Below are 14,208 nucleotides of genomic sequence, written 5' to 3'. Positions count from 1 at the left end.
CTGCCAATGGGGCTTTTAACGGCCCGGTCGGCGGTGCTGACCAGAGCCACCATGACCCAGTGCCTGACATTCCACGACCCAGTACTTGGTCACGACCCACAGTTTGAAAACCACTGACCTAGACCATCCCTGACAGGTGTTCGCCTAACCTGTTTTTACAAACATCCAGTCATGGAGATTTCATAGCCTCCCTTGGAAGCCAGTTAACTACCCTTAGAAAGTTTTTCCTAATATCTAACCTAAATCTCCCTTGCTGCAGATTAAACCCAGTACTACTTGTCCTACCTCCAGCGGACATGGAGAACAATTGAACACTGTCCTCTTTCTAACAACTTATTACGTATTGAAAGACAGTTAGCATGTCCCACCACAGCCTTCTTTTCTCTAGATTAAACATGCCCTTCTTTCAACCTTTCCTGCACTGGGAAAGTTAGACCTTTTCCACCCCTGAGATCTATGATTTAGTGGTAAAAGATATATTTGTATTATGGTCCGTCTTGGCTGTCTACCACTTATATTTTTTCTGACTTCATGCTGTCTCTGATTTATAACAGGCTAGCACTGGTTATAATATAAAGAGTAAATGTGTCAGAGTTTAGGACCCAGAGATATTTTTTTAGACTTACAGGCTGTGACAGCTGACTGAAAATCAATGAAGTGTACTTTAAAAAGCTTCCCAGTGATGCAAGATTAGGCTTGGCATGCCCGATCCTTCTTTGCAGACACTCTGATCCTTCATGCTTTCTAATTAGTTCCTGTTCACCCGTTTCTAGGCTGGAATTTGTTTGCTTGTGAAAACAAAAGCTGCCATGCTGCTGCTGCTAGATCTTACTCTGGTACCCCTCATTCTTTGTGTTAGCAACTCCGGTAAGTGCGATTTCTTCCTTTTCCACCGGGAACGCCAGAAATGCAGATTTCTTTCTGTAACAGAGTTCGGTGTCTGCTCGCTGAAGTTAGGCATTAGCATTCATTGTTATAATAGTTATTCTACTTTCTTTTAAAACAACTCTGACTTGTAAACATGGTTATATTTGTTCCTCCATTTAAAAGCCTTTTAAACATGAGGCAATGAAGTTACTGGTAGATATTACTGGAGCAGAGGAGAAATGAAGAGTAACTAAAATAGCAGAGCCCCTTTCTACTCAGAAAAGTGCATCTTGGGTTTAGTACCCAATGCCACAAAATATTTGACAGTTGAGAGGAAAAGTAGTGTTTTTATGGGTGTGTGAGGGAGAGAGAAAGAGAGTATGTGTTGCTAAAGAAGAGAAAATCCCCAGCATTGAGATGAACTCCTAGCCGCTCAAGTGAAAAGACAAAAGGCTAAAGGTACTGTTTGTGTATTTCTTCCAGTGCACATCATGTGTAGAAAGCTCCCTCCACCATCCTTGCCAGAGCTTTTTCTATTCATTTATCAACTCTTTTGCCAGTAGGATCAGAAACCACAAACCACTATAAATGAGGAAAAGTTAACGAGGGGCAATATTAAGTGGTATGGCAAGCGTGATGAATTCATCGTACACACAATAAATGTGGTGATGAGCACTGAAACTTACACACACACATGAATCAATGACATTGGAGATGGGTCTGACCTACAGCATCTGATAATCTTGTTCATCTTTCTTCAAGGGCAACATTGCTTCTTTCAGTGTATTCCCCGCTGCTTCATCTAGTCTTGTTGTAAAAGATTCTAGCCTATGGTCTTCTCACATTTCTTTGGGGAGATGAGATCATGGCAGAATAGACCTCACTGGGGAAGGACTTTTTTTCCAGCTATACAGCCTACATGTTTTCTGTGCTCAGTTTTACCCCATTTCTCTTAGTTCCCTAAACAGCCTTTTTCCTTCTTTAAGGCTTTAGGGATGCCTGTTAGGCACAGCCCGGGGGGAAGGGGGGGAGTAATACCTGGAGACAGTGTGTAGAATGTAGCCTTTGCACCAGGTGGTGCATGCCTGCAATTTTATGGGATGCAGCCTGCTCACCCCATGCCTAGGGAGGGGGCAGGGCCATAGTGTTGCCTCTTCCTTGCCCCAGGCTCCTGCATTTGGGGACCAATTTATGCCCAGTGGATAACTGATGTCACCATTTCACCACAGCTGAATTTGGCCCGATCCATCTTTTGTGGCTCTGTTTCTGGGGACCCCACTTCTTCCCTTTCTGCATCTCCTCTATTGATCATGCTCTTCCAGGCTCATTCCAGCTATAAGAATTATCCCGCCAGGTTTCCATTATGCCCCCCCAGGTCAGAGTCAGGCCCCATGTAGTCTGTGACATAGGTTCTATGAAAACTGCTTCCTCTTCTCTACTGATTCTGTGGCATGGGGATGTTTCTGAGCCAGGTTCAGGGGAAGGCTGTATTACATTAAATCAGGAAAGGGATAGGGGATGTTGTTCATTATTTTCCGGTTAAATCCAGCACGTTTCCCAGGTTTGGGATGTTTTTTGGTTTACAGCCTCCCCCAGGTTGTCCCCCTGCTGTGAAATTTTGCCCGCAATGCACCACTGCAGCACTCATCAGGGGAAAGCTGGAAGGCTGGGCAGCTAGAGACACTGGTCCCTGGGAACAGTGGGAGGCAGTTTGGGTTTGGGGCCCTCAGATTCAATGAGGCTTTTGGCAGTGGGCATGGGAAATGGAGTGAGCAGGCATTTGGAGGAAAGGGTTTGACCTTGTAGAGGCAGAGTCTAGTCCCTGCTCCAGCCTGTGGTGGTGGGGCCAGCCAGCTGGGGAGGAGCATGGTGAAATGCCCTGGTAGCACAGAGCCAGCTATACCAGCTAAATACCACTCTCTCCCCTTCAACGGAGAGAGCAGTATGGGGAGGGAGAGACTGGTGTGTTCCAGCACTTCCCAGCGGGTGTAACAGCCCCTAGGGTCCTGTTACAAACTGGCAAAACTCAGAGCAGCCCAGAGGTTGCTCTAAATTGTACCACGGGTGGGGGGGTGGGTGCAAACTGGCTTCTTTGCTGTCTCAGTGCAGAGAAGGTGGAAAAGCGGCCAAAAGCCATCTGGTGCCCCCACCTCCCCACGTCAACTGTGCTCTGTCTCCTCAACCAGCTGCTCTGCTCCGGCTCCATATCCAACAACGAAGGACCGGCACAGGAGTGCTCAGAATCAGCAGTGAAACAGTCAACAGCGTTACCTTGTGCAGTGTTATTGTTAGGCTCCAGAGTCAACAACCTACCTGAGATGAATGGGGCATTTCCCATCCTCACAGGCTCCGAGACTGTAGATGTAAGATGAGTGTTACATGGGCATGTGTCCAGTTCCAGGCTGGGAGTAACCACAGGGGTTAGAAAATGGGTTTGTTTATGTAAAAGCTCAGATCCGGGAGCATGTTTCTGCTGCAGCTGGTTCCTAGGCCTCACTTGCCCTCACCCTAGCATTACTCCCAGCCCACCCTGTCCGCTGGCCTCACACACATACAAACCCAGACTCCAGTCTACTCCTATGTGCTTGCTGCAGGGCGTTACTAGCTTCCGCCTCCAGATTGCACTCTGAATGCATTGCCAGGCTCTGGATGAAGGGGAAGCCCCTCCCTCTCCCTTTGTAGATGCTACCTAACGAATGCTGACAGGTCAAACACAGGAGACTGCCACGCCATCTGCTTCCATGGAAGGTGTCGTGTAATCAGCGCCTTTAATCCATTGACCGTTGTCTAACCGCCAAGAAGGGACTCGCTTTTCTATATCAGCTTTGGGGGTGTGGACATTCCCCTGCTTAAATGTCTCTGGTATCTAGTGAGTATTTCCTGACAATCACAGCCCCAATGGGCCTGGCTGCAGCATGAATTCTCAGGTTGGAGCCTCCTCCCAGTCTTGTACACCTTACATGAGGCCAGGCACCATAGCAATGCCTCTACAGCCCCCACCCACGCAGTGTCGCGCTCTGTCCCCCTTAAAGGAGGATGGGCCTGCTACACCCCTGGCTAACAGAGCTAGATCTCTTAGCTCAGGCAGTAGAGGCTCATGTGCTAAGATCTGAAGGTCCCAGGTTCAGTCCCGGGTGCTGCATTACACCTGTACTCAGTCGCCCAGTGACTGCTCCTTCCCAATGCCTTGTGGGCCCCCAAAGCAGGAAGAGAGCAGGTAAAGCAAAACCCTGCTCCTCTCTGCAGCCCACAGACCAGGGCAGGCATGAGTGGGGAGATCTGGCAACACTAGCCAGAGGGCTGATGCAACATGAGTTCAGGGTGGGATTTTACCACGTGGGTCTTCAAGAGGAAAAGGATACACCAGTCTCTCCTTCAAGTGCTGTCTGTGTGACTACCAACTTCCCCTGGAGAAACAGGGGGTGGCCTGGGGCTGGAAGGCAGATGGCAGCTCAAGGGGGTGGAGACACAGCTGGCAGAGGGATGCGGAGTAGTGGGGAGCCCAAATTTCCAAGCGGCATGTAGAATGGATGGATGTAACCTTGCAGGGGTCATCCACCCCAGGGCTGAGCATGTATGATGTGAGGAGGAAGACCGAGAGCAGTGGATCAATGGAATGGGGTCTATGACTCATAATGTTCCCGAATACGAACCATAATTATTGCGGTTACCTTCCTGCAAGTTCTCTGCTGACCTGACCCCAGCTGCAGTGGCCACCTGTTCACACACAGCTGCCTGGCTCTTGCTGCAGTTAGCAGTGCGTGTAGCTTCCCCTGCATTTTGCTTCCCAGCTGCTCCCAGTTTGCTGCTGCTTCCCCCAGGGCACGGTTACTTCCTGGGTCAGGGTTTTTCATAGAGTTTCTGCCCCCTGGCCAGGGAAGTATGTCCACACTGGGGATCAGAACGTGGCGGGGAGGGGGTGATGGGAATGGTAGCTTCTTGCCTAGCAGATTCATCACAAAACACAACCATGCAATACCTCACTCCGTGTACGCGCTCTGTTTCAAAAGGTCCATGTGAACAAAATGAGATTGAGGCTCTGTTAACAGGAGTACTGTCTGCCTGGAGTACAAAGTGACCAGGGTGCCCCAAGTCAGGTATTACCAAAAAGTGTGATTTCTTCCTGAGGCAGCATTTATTAATTTGGATTTTCGCTGCTTTACAATGAGAGGCCCACCTGATGTTCTGGCACTCTTGATGATCTTTTAAAAATACACTAAAAATAAACAATAAACATCTAATCAAATTAGATAACACAATGTCAGCATAAATATAACAAAATCCCCATTTGAGCTGACTAATCGTACTTCCCTCCTTCCTTGGCTCTGTTGAGAGACTGTAAATTTAATCCCTATCTGGCAAGGTTTTGCCTGAGGCAGATTTTCCTGTTTTCATTGCTGATGATTGTCTTTCCTCTTACTCTCTTCAACTCAGAGGACACCTCGCGTTGCACTTTCGCATACACCCAAACACTCTTTGTCTCCTTTTAGCTGTTGCTGGGCTCAGTTTGGTTGCTGAAAACGAAGATGCCCTCCTGAGACACTTATTTCATGGGTACCAGAAATGGGTCCGACCTGTTGAAAACTCCAATGATACAATAAAAGTCCTTTTTGGCTTAAAGATATCTCAGCTTGTGGATGTGGTAAGTAAGCTGTAGGACCTTTAACAAAGAGAAAACCTATATCTGCAAACTCATGTTGTAAATGATTTTTTAATGTTTGTATCATTTTTCATGGCAAATTTTAGGGAACTAGGATGTGGAAGAGCTTAGTTCATTAACCTTTCACCTTATGATACGAGATGCATAATGGAGTTGTCAGACAGTTGCATGTCAATTGTTGGCTAGAGATGTGACAACTCACCCCTTGCGATCCCGGTCTACCCAATTTCTGCTCCTAGGATGTTATTGTATCTTGCTACTCTATAACAAGCATAAAGTCCCTCCTCCAATATTGTCTCATTGTTCCTTTGTACTCCCCCTTTGGTCTGTCTGTATCTAGCTGTTGTCTCTTGTCTTGTGCACAGATTGTAAACTCCTTGGGGCAAGGGAACATTGTTTTATTCTGTGCTTGTATATTACTTAGTGTAATGGGGCTTTGGTCTGTGATTGGGGCTCTTAGAAACTATGGGTTGTACAAATAATAAAGTGTGCTAGGCACTTCACAAGCAGAGAGTAATAGATAGTCCCTGCTCCGATGAGTTTACCATCGAATAGAAAGACAGCCCAAGGGGAGGAGAATGTAATAGAGCTTACAAATAAGGTTGCTCTTCATGAAGCTTAGAGCTGGTTGACATTTTTTGAATTTAAATGAAATTTCTAATGTCAACATTTTGAAATTAAAAAGAAATTAGGAAAAATTTTAGCAAACTTTTCCCAATTTCCTCCTGCGCATTTTCCAACTCTCCTGCTGGCTGATGTTTTTCAGTTTTCAAAATTTCAACATTTTGAAACTCTAAAGAAAAGGGAAAAGTGAATTTAACACCCCCCCCCCTTTTTAACCAGTTCAACCAAATATCACCACCAGCAACCCTCAAATGTTTGTAATATAAATGTTGGGCACAACTCATGCCTGGACACAGCTGGCAACCAAAATAAGAAGCCAGACATGAAGCAGAAACTATTTTTTCACCCTAAACATTATTTTTCTGTCTGTCCATAAGACACTGTAATGTCTGAGTGAGTTTGCAGCAACGTGAATGGGAGCATGGTCCCAGAATTACTTTTGCATAGTAGCAGCTGGAAAGTCCAAGAAATGAGCCCACTGGATCACATCTACTCAGACACCCTCTTTCTCCACCTACATTCCCAAGCTCTTAGGTAGGTGCCGTTGTGCAAGGGAGTTCTCCGATTTATTCCTCTCAGCATGGAGCGTTGCACTAGCACTTAACTCCACTGGCCTAGGCCCGTCTCTTATACTAGAACCTAAAACAAAGGGAGTTCAGACTGTGGCTAATTTTTCCCCTCTCCTATTTTAAACTAAACAGCACAGTCCGCAAAATCCTTTACTGTCTAAAGCTGGTGTTCATGCACATTTTGCTTTAATTTCTGTAGAAGAAAATTCTTTCCCAGAGTTGCATTCATGTGTTACTAGGAGCCTCCAGGCAGTGCTTCCATTGACTTCAGCGGGAGTTGTGTGGGCTAACAGGACTGGGCGTTAAGTGCTCGGGCTGTTCAAGGAGTTGGGCATCTGACTCCTTTGAGCCTTTTTGAAAAGCCCAGCTGAGGTTTTTCAAAGCGCTCAGAATCAGGGGCTTTTGATGAGAGCTGGGTGCTGAACTCTTTGGAAGAATCTGACCCTAATGCTAAATGCCGATCCTGAGATTTCTAAAGGAACTGAACTCCATTCAGTCAGACATCAGTATGGGAAGCATTTATTTGGATATTTTTAATTTCAATTCTCTTGTCTCCCTAGGATGAAAAGAATCAGCTGATGACCACAAATGTGTGGCTGAAACAGGTAAAACAGGCCATTCATTACATTACATGTCGAGTTGTTTGGTGGTAGGGGGGGAACACCAGGCAAGCAGACCTCGCTCCCCCCTCTGTGGTTGGAGTCACCATTTGATCAGGAGAGTAATGGGGTTCTTACCCTCCAGGGTTGAATAAGGCCAGTGTGGCCCTTCATGAAGATTTTGTTTCCCTGTTCTGATACAAACAGCACCTCGGATAGTAGCCAAAGGGGCTTCTGAGGAATGGAAATTCTAGACCACGTGCCTGCCTGTTTTCCAGCATTTGACTACAAGCCGGCAAACACAATCATGTGATCTTCCTTTTCTGTCCTGCACTTATGCCAGCTATGTGTTAGAACAACCTCTTACTCCACTGCAGAGAACTAAGCCAGGCCTCAGGATTCGGTGCACAGTGCAGCAGCCCCGAGGGACTATTATGTCTAACTCTTAGAGGGCATTAGAATGGTTGGCACTATCCTCTAGCCATGGGGTCCCTTTCTCAGCAAGATCAAACAAAGGAGCAAAAAACAAACAGTCGACATATTTCCAAAGTAATTACAATGCCTGAGATTTAAATTCATCATCCTTTTATAATGTGCTTGTCCTGGGGGACATTGTTCACTGGAATGACCTATCATATACAAACTGAACCAAAGAGCTATATGTTTAATGAATATTTACCCACCTTCTCCCTAGCTCCCAAAGAACTTAGTGTTTTGTTTAGTCAATTTGATTGGTTCATAGACATCATGACAATTATAATGAGTATCCAATTCATTAAAGCATCCTGTAAATGTAAGTAGCACCTGGCTCCAGTGAGAGTTAAAGGAGCTGTGTGGTTACTGTAATTTAAGCAATTGGCATAGAGTTTCAGATAGAAACTCTATAATTTTCAGTTGTTTGATTGCTGGTTCAGGACTATTTGATGGCTGAAGAATTTCTAAGTACTAATGTTGAGACTGAAAACAATAAAGATCAAGTAACAGCCTTCAAATAGGATGAGTGGGGGCAAATAATCTAATTAGTTTTAAGACCGAGCTTGATAAATTTAAGAACAGGATTATATGATAGGGATGCCTGCGAGAGCATTGGTCTGGACTTGATGACCCAGGAAGTCCCTTCCTGGCCTATGTCCTATGTTCCTAAGTGAACAGAAAATAAGCGGGAAACAGAGTCCAGTTTTCACAGGTGGATACTTTGGGGATCTCATTCCAACAGTTGGATGCTCAGATTGGCACATAGGTGCACAAACTGGACATTTAGATGTGAGCATCCAATGTTGGGATTTGGATATCCCATTAAGGTTTGAAAGATTGGGATCCACATGTCATACGATTCGGGGTTGATGCTATTATTTTTAAAAAGAGCAAAATTAGATCCCAACTGTAACCCTTCAGCCCATCAGAGTTGGTAGCAACAAGGGCCAGGTTCAGTATCTAGGGGTTCCTTTTCAATAACACAATGCAAAACCGGCTCAAGCCCCCACCCCGTGACCTGGGACAATTACACACCACCCCCCTGGGTGCCTCTAAGAGGCAATACTTCCCCTCTCGCAAGCACGGAGTCTGAGTGTAGCAAAAGCCTTTTAATAAATAAATAAGCAATGCAGCATTATGTTGGGGAAACACCACAAACAAGATTCATAACACAAACCATGAGCAAAAGACCCACCCCCAAGTAAGTTTGGCAGTGTCCTTTTCCTCTCAGGGTCTTAAGTCCAGCAACCCAAAAGTCACCCCTCCCACAGTTTCTGTCCTTGGTCAGCATAGCCCCAGAGTTCAGAAGTTAATCTGCAGAGTTTACCTCCCAGCCTGGGTGGAAGGGGGCAAATATGGGGGCACCTTACATGCTTTGCTGCTCGGGTCAATGGCCACACCTCTCCATGGGGTTCTGCTGCAGTCTTCAGCTGTCCTGCTGGCCTCTCCTCTCCGCTAGCCATGCCTCTCCCCCAGCCATCCGGCTGGCCACACCTCTCCACCAGCCACACCCCCCAGACACACGTAACACAGCTCTCAGTGATTTCAGCTGTTAGTAGGGGAACTTTGGTGCTAGTACACCTGGATAGTCCTCTTGCATCAGAACCAGTAGCACAAAGTAGGTCTAATGCTTAGACCTAGATATCAATGATTTCAGCTCTACAGCATGTAACAAGACCCCTAATGAAATCAAAATTAGCTGTTATTACATAGTAGAGAGACAATAGGTCAAAGTGGTATTTGGGTCTGTCACTACCAAGCACAAATACCTATCTCCCACCTCTCAATTCACTAGCCTTTGGAACCCATGTCCCTTGCCTAGCGAGTGCCGCTCAGTTGAGGGCAAGTCCCTCAACCGTAAAATGCCAAGGACAGTTCTGCTGTCCTTGATTCACACAACCAGGATAACAACCCTTTATTACTCCTGCCCCAATAACAAAGAGACTGGGGATCCCACAGCAGCCAAAGTGACCATTTGGGCAGGCAGTCCCATCGTGCTAGGCAGGGTGGATGTGCCCAGGCAAACGAGATCAGCCCCTGAAATCCTTTTCCACAGCTCACCACCAGATGTCAGGGGAGAGCTCATTCTGACTCTGCTGACATGTTTGAACAGGGAAAATGGTGATAAAATTAAGGTAAATTAAATGATCAATTGGGATGGTGGAAAGTGAAAAAAAATCAGTCAGATCCTATACTACTGCAGTGACAGGGACTGCAGACATGTGGATAACACATTAGACGTCAGGGCGAAGGGTTATTCTAAAGGCACCACTTCTGGTCAGTTTTTTGGCTCTGCTTTGCTGAGCAAGTTCTTGGGTGTATCGGGGAGTTGCGTAGATTTCTTTTTGCAAATCCTGACATAAAAAGATAGGGAGTCTGATGGGATCTGTCTGGTTAAATGTTGCAAGGACATTCTGTGACTTTCAGTTGCCTGCCAGAAAGGTGTCAGATGTCAGAAGAACCAGGATTCAGGAAACAGCGTGAAAGTCGGGCACTTTGTGATAGAATTATAGAAATTAGAGGCCAGCAGATCATCTTGTCTGTAACCTTCATTTGTCTCAGGCCTGGGTCCTGTGGGCAATGACAATTGTATTTATAGCTATTGTGTGCTTGGGCTAACTTTTTGAGTGTGGGGGCTGCTCCGTCAATAGCACACCCAAAGGGTGCTGCCTCCAGAGAATCATAAACGTGATGTAACAAGCAAAATACAACCCCTAGAAGTAGGGGTCAGACACAGCCCTCTGACAGATCAAAGGGAAGACAATGTATCTGGGGTCACAGAGGGGCTTTCAGATGACAGTGGCACAGAGCAATGGGCCTCCTGTATCACATTCATCCTAGGTGTTTGCACCAGGTGCCAGGACAGTCCAGACCACTGAAAATCCCTGGTGTTCATGTGAGCTGTTCTCCATGCAAGTCCACAGGCTGTGTGTATTAGCACTTGTAACGTGACGCACAACTGTTCACATGGGCAGCAGGTATTAAAGGGCACAGCCCTGTGTGGCCCTGCCCCGGCTCTACCCCCAAGCCCTCTCCTGTTTCTCACCACAGGAGGGGACCTGGGCGGCCGGAGGGTGAGTCGGGGCAGCTGTGCCGGGGGGAGGAGCCAGTCCGGCTGCAGCAACAATCGCTGCCACTTTGTATCCAGGAGCGAAACTTTCTGCATCCATGTGGGGGCGGAGGAACCGGGCTGGGGATGGCTACAGGCAGGGAGCCGGGCTGGGAAGGGGAAATGCAGGGGGTGGGGGAGCAGAGGTAACAAGGACGGCTTGGGGAAGGAGCCGAGCGGGGCGTGGGGGAGGCAGAGCCAGATACAGGACCACTGGGGGACAGACTTGAGATCGGACTCAGGATCCAGCCACCACTGGTCCAACATCTGCAGCAAAGGTGCTGGCAGCGCTCTGCTGGGGCCGGCCGGCCTTTGTTTGGGGTCTGCCAGGGAGGAGAAGGGCAGGGTGGGTCTGGGGGGAAAGGGAGGGTGTTTCAGTGACAGCACTGGGCTGGTGGTGGGGGGGAGGTTTGAGGCAATTTTTAGTTGGGTCTGATGGCTGTTCTATGGGATCATGTTGCTGATCTCATTAGGGGATTGTTGGTGGTATTTGGAGATGGATTGGGGGTGATGGGATGATTTGAGATCAGGGCTGTAGTTGGGGGGTGGGGATGTGTTGCTGTTGGGATTGTTGTACAGGGAACAGTGATGAAGTCTCACCAGAGGATGTACTTGGGTTCACTAATAATAATCCTGGTGGATGCTCCATCACTGACCGTTTTTAAATCAAGATCTAAAAGCTCTGCTGTGGGAATCATTTTGAGCAGTTCCGGGGCCTGTGTTATGCAGGAGGTCAGACTCATGATTGCAATGGTCCCTTCTGGCCTTGGGATCTATGAATAAGAATGCAAGGCTCCAAAAAGAGCTTCAACTGGTGCATGAGTAACATGTCAAAGAGGGACATACACACCTTGGGGGATTATCGTGAGAATTTTCATACATCCACAGCTGTGGGTTTAGAAAGCCCAGTAGGTAAATGTAATCATTATTTAGGTCACTGGTTAATGTTGGGACCCTCCCTCTCCCATACATTAGTACTGTTTGTTTCAGCCAGACTTTTAGTTGGGATTTTCCTTCATATTCTAGGTGGGAAATTGGCAGAGGGAAGGAGATTAGCTGGAACACAATATCACAATGAATTTGGCTCAGGGAGATTAAGTGACTTGCCTAAGGAAACCCAATGAATCAGTGGCACAGACAGAGATAGACCCCAGTGTGCTGTTCTAACCTTTAGGCAACATTATATGAAGTGTTCCCTGAATTTAGGGAACAAAGGGACATATTTTTAAAGGAACCTCAGTTTGGCCTCCTTTTCAGATTGTTGCATATGCAAATGGTTGTGTGTGCAGAATTGTGTGCCACAAATGTAGAGTGTTGGGGTTCTTCTAGCTGTAGGATTTAGGAATGGGTCAGACAGCTTGACTGCCTTTCAGTGTATTTATTGTCCTGTCTTGGGAATTCATACTTATTTCTGGGAAGAGTTTTTACACGGAGATGAAGGATGGTCTTGGGGGGTATAGCAGTAGGAGCTCTGTGTTCAGTTCTCTGCCCTAGACTTCCTGCCTCCCATGGCTGGAGTGTGCAATGGGGGCAGTGTTGGGTTGCCTATGATGGCACAATGCAGTGCCCATGGCAGGGGAATTCTCTGGCTGCTTGTGGGCTGGTTCTGGTTCAGTGGGGGGGACAGAATGCCACCTTTGGTAAATCACTTAATCTCTCTGGGCCTCAATTTCCTATCTGTAAAATGGTGATAGCAATCCTTCCTTCCTTTGTCTTGTCTGTTTAGATTGTAGTTTCTGTAGGGCAGGGTACTGTCTCCTGATCTCAGTTGGGACCCATAGGTGCTACTGTAATACAAATGCATAAATAATAACAGCTGTAATGGTTCCCCACTGCGACCTGAGTTATGGCATTTGCATGCTCAAGTACCTTTGGATACATTCCTATTTTTTGGACCAGTTGTCTGGAAATACCTTTTTTTTTTTTAAAAAAAAAAAGCAAAACAAACAAACAAAAAAAGCAGATCTTGGCTGGTTACTAGGGCATCAGGTTACCCCTGGCCTGGGGAAGGAAGGGGAGAGTTAATTCTTCAGTGTTGAGACATTGCACTGCAGGTTCCACACACAGAGCTTTCAGGTAGTGACACAGTTACAGAAACTGCAGTTTATTCTGCCTCATCCTCCCAAAGGCCAATGAGAAGAAACTCCTTTGGTGAGATCCTGGGGAAGGGGCTGGGTAGTATCTGAGAAACAAGTTCTGAAGCAGCTCTGGAACTTGTACCAGTCCCACGTGGAAGGGAAAGGCAGCTGGATGGATACCCATGGGGAAGAGCTGAACGTTAGGATCTCTGTGGTTGGTAAATGTGTATTAGAGAAAATGATCCACAGAAACACAGACAGTAGGAGACTGGCCCATCCTTTCTAGGGGGCCCATTGACTGTTCTGCCCTGGGGCCCGGAATTGCTGTCGGCGGGCCTGGCTCCGGGCCTGGAGGTGCTCAGGCGGCCTGGGGCTGGGGCAGGGGGGAAGGAGAGGGGCTGGCGGCTGCAGGAGCGGGGGCTGGAGGGGTGGGGCCTCAGGCAGAAGGGGCAGGTCAGGCTGGGGTTCACCTGCCACCCATGACTGTTCACCTTGCAGACACAAAATGGCACCTTAGCACAGGGAGATAGTGCAGGATGGGGAGTGTGACGTCACAGACCACACGTGCTCAAGCCCGTTTTACTACAGGGACTGGCCCAGGTTCCCTCCTGCATCAAAGACTGTTGGGGAGCAAGTTACGTCACCTGGATTCTCATGGTACATTGGCACAGGTCCCAACCTACTGGTGTGAATTAGAGCAGGCTAGGGGCTGCTCTAATTTATGCCATCTGGCAGTGTTCTCTGTAGGACTAAATGTCAGCTGAGGATTGGCATCATACAGGCACCTGCTATCCTGTCTCCTGTCCAGCATAAGAGGTGGCACGTATGTAGTTGCAGGAGCACACAAGACCATAAACTGGGACTCAGATCACAATTCCCTGCTTCCCCCTTGCTCTGGGGAGGAGTGAGTTCATCACTGTGTTTTGTGGCGCAGCTCACTCATCCCGTGCACCCGGCCAGCTTCTCTGGCCAACCAGTAGGGAAATAGAGGCAGGTCTCCTGTCATGTCCTGCCCCTTTCCATTCCCTTCTCCGCCCACTTGCTCATAGGGAGGAGTATCGGGTGAGCAGCCCCTCCTGTCCCCTCCCAGCAGATCCCCAAGGGGTATGGTGGATTCTCCATCACTTGGAGTTTTTACATCAAGATTGTTTGTCCTTCCAAAATAAAGCACTAGGTCATTGGGCTTGGTGCAAGAACCATTGGGGAGGTTTTTTGGCTTGTGCTATGC

At 47.5% G+C, this 14,208-nt stretch overlaps 1 protein-coding gene across 1 annotated transcript in view; it reads left to right on the top strand.

Moving 5' to 3' along the window:
- The first annotated feature begins 709 nt into the window (after nt 1–709).
- CHRNB3 (cholinergic receptor nicotinic beta 3 subunit) overlaps nt 710–14,208 on the top strand; it is a 31,696-nt gene continuing 18,197 nt past the window's right edge. The window contains exons 1-3 of the mRNA XM_034774926.1: nt 710–867; nt 5,358–5,509; nt 7,281–7,325. Coding sequence (XP_034630817.1) covers nt 810–867; nt 5,358–5,509; nt 7,281–7,325 — 255 coding nt within the window. The 5' untranslated portion in view covers nt 710–809. The remainder of the gene's footprint in view (nt 868–5,357; nt 5,510–7,280; nt 7,326–14,208) is intronic.

This window comes from Trachemys scripta, chromosome 6, assembly GCF_013100865.1.
Source record: "Trachemys scripta elegans isolate TJP31775 chromosome 6, CAS_Tse_1.0, whole genome shotgun sequence".
Classification (NCBI taxonomy): Eukaryota; Metazoa; Chordata; order Testudines; family Emydidae; genus Trachemys; species Trachemys scripta.
Note: the sequence above shows the minus strand (reverse complement) of the source record. Positions and strands in the feature narration are given on the sequence as shown.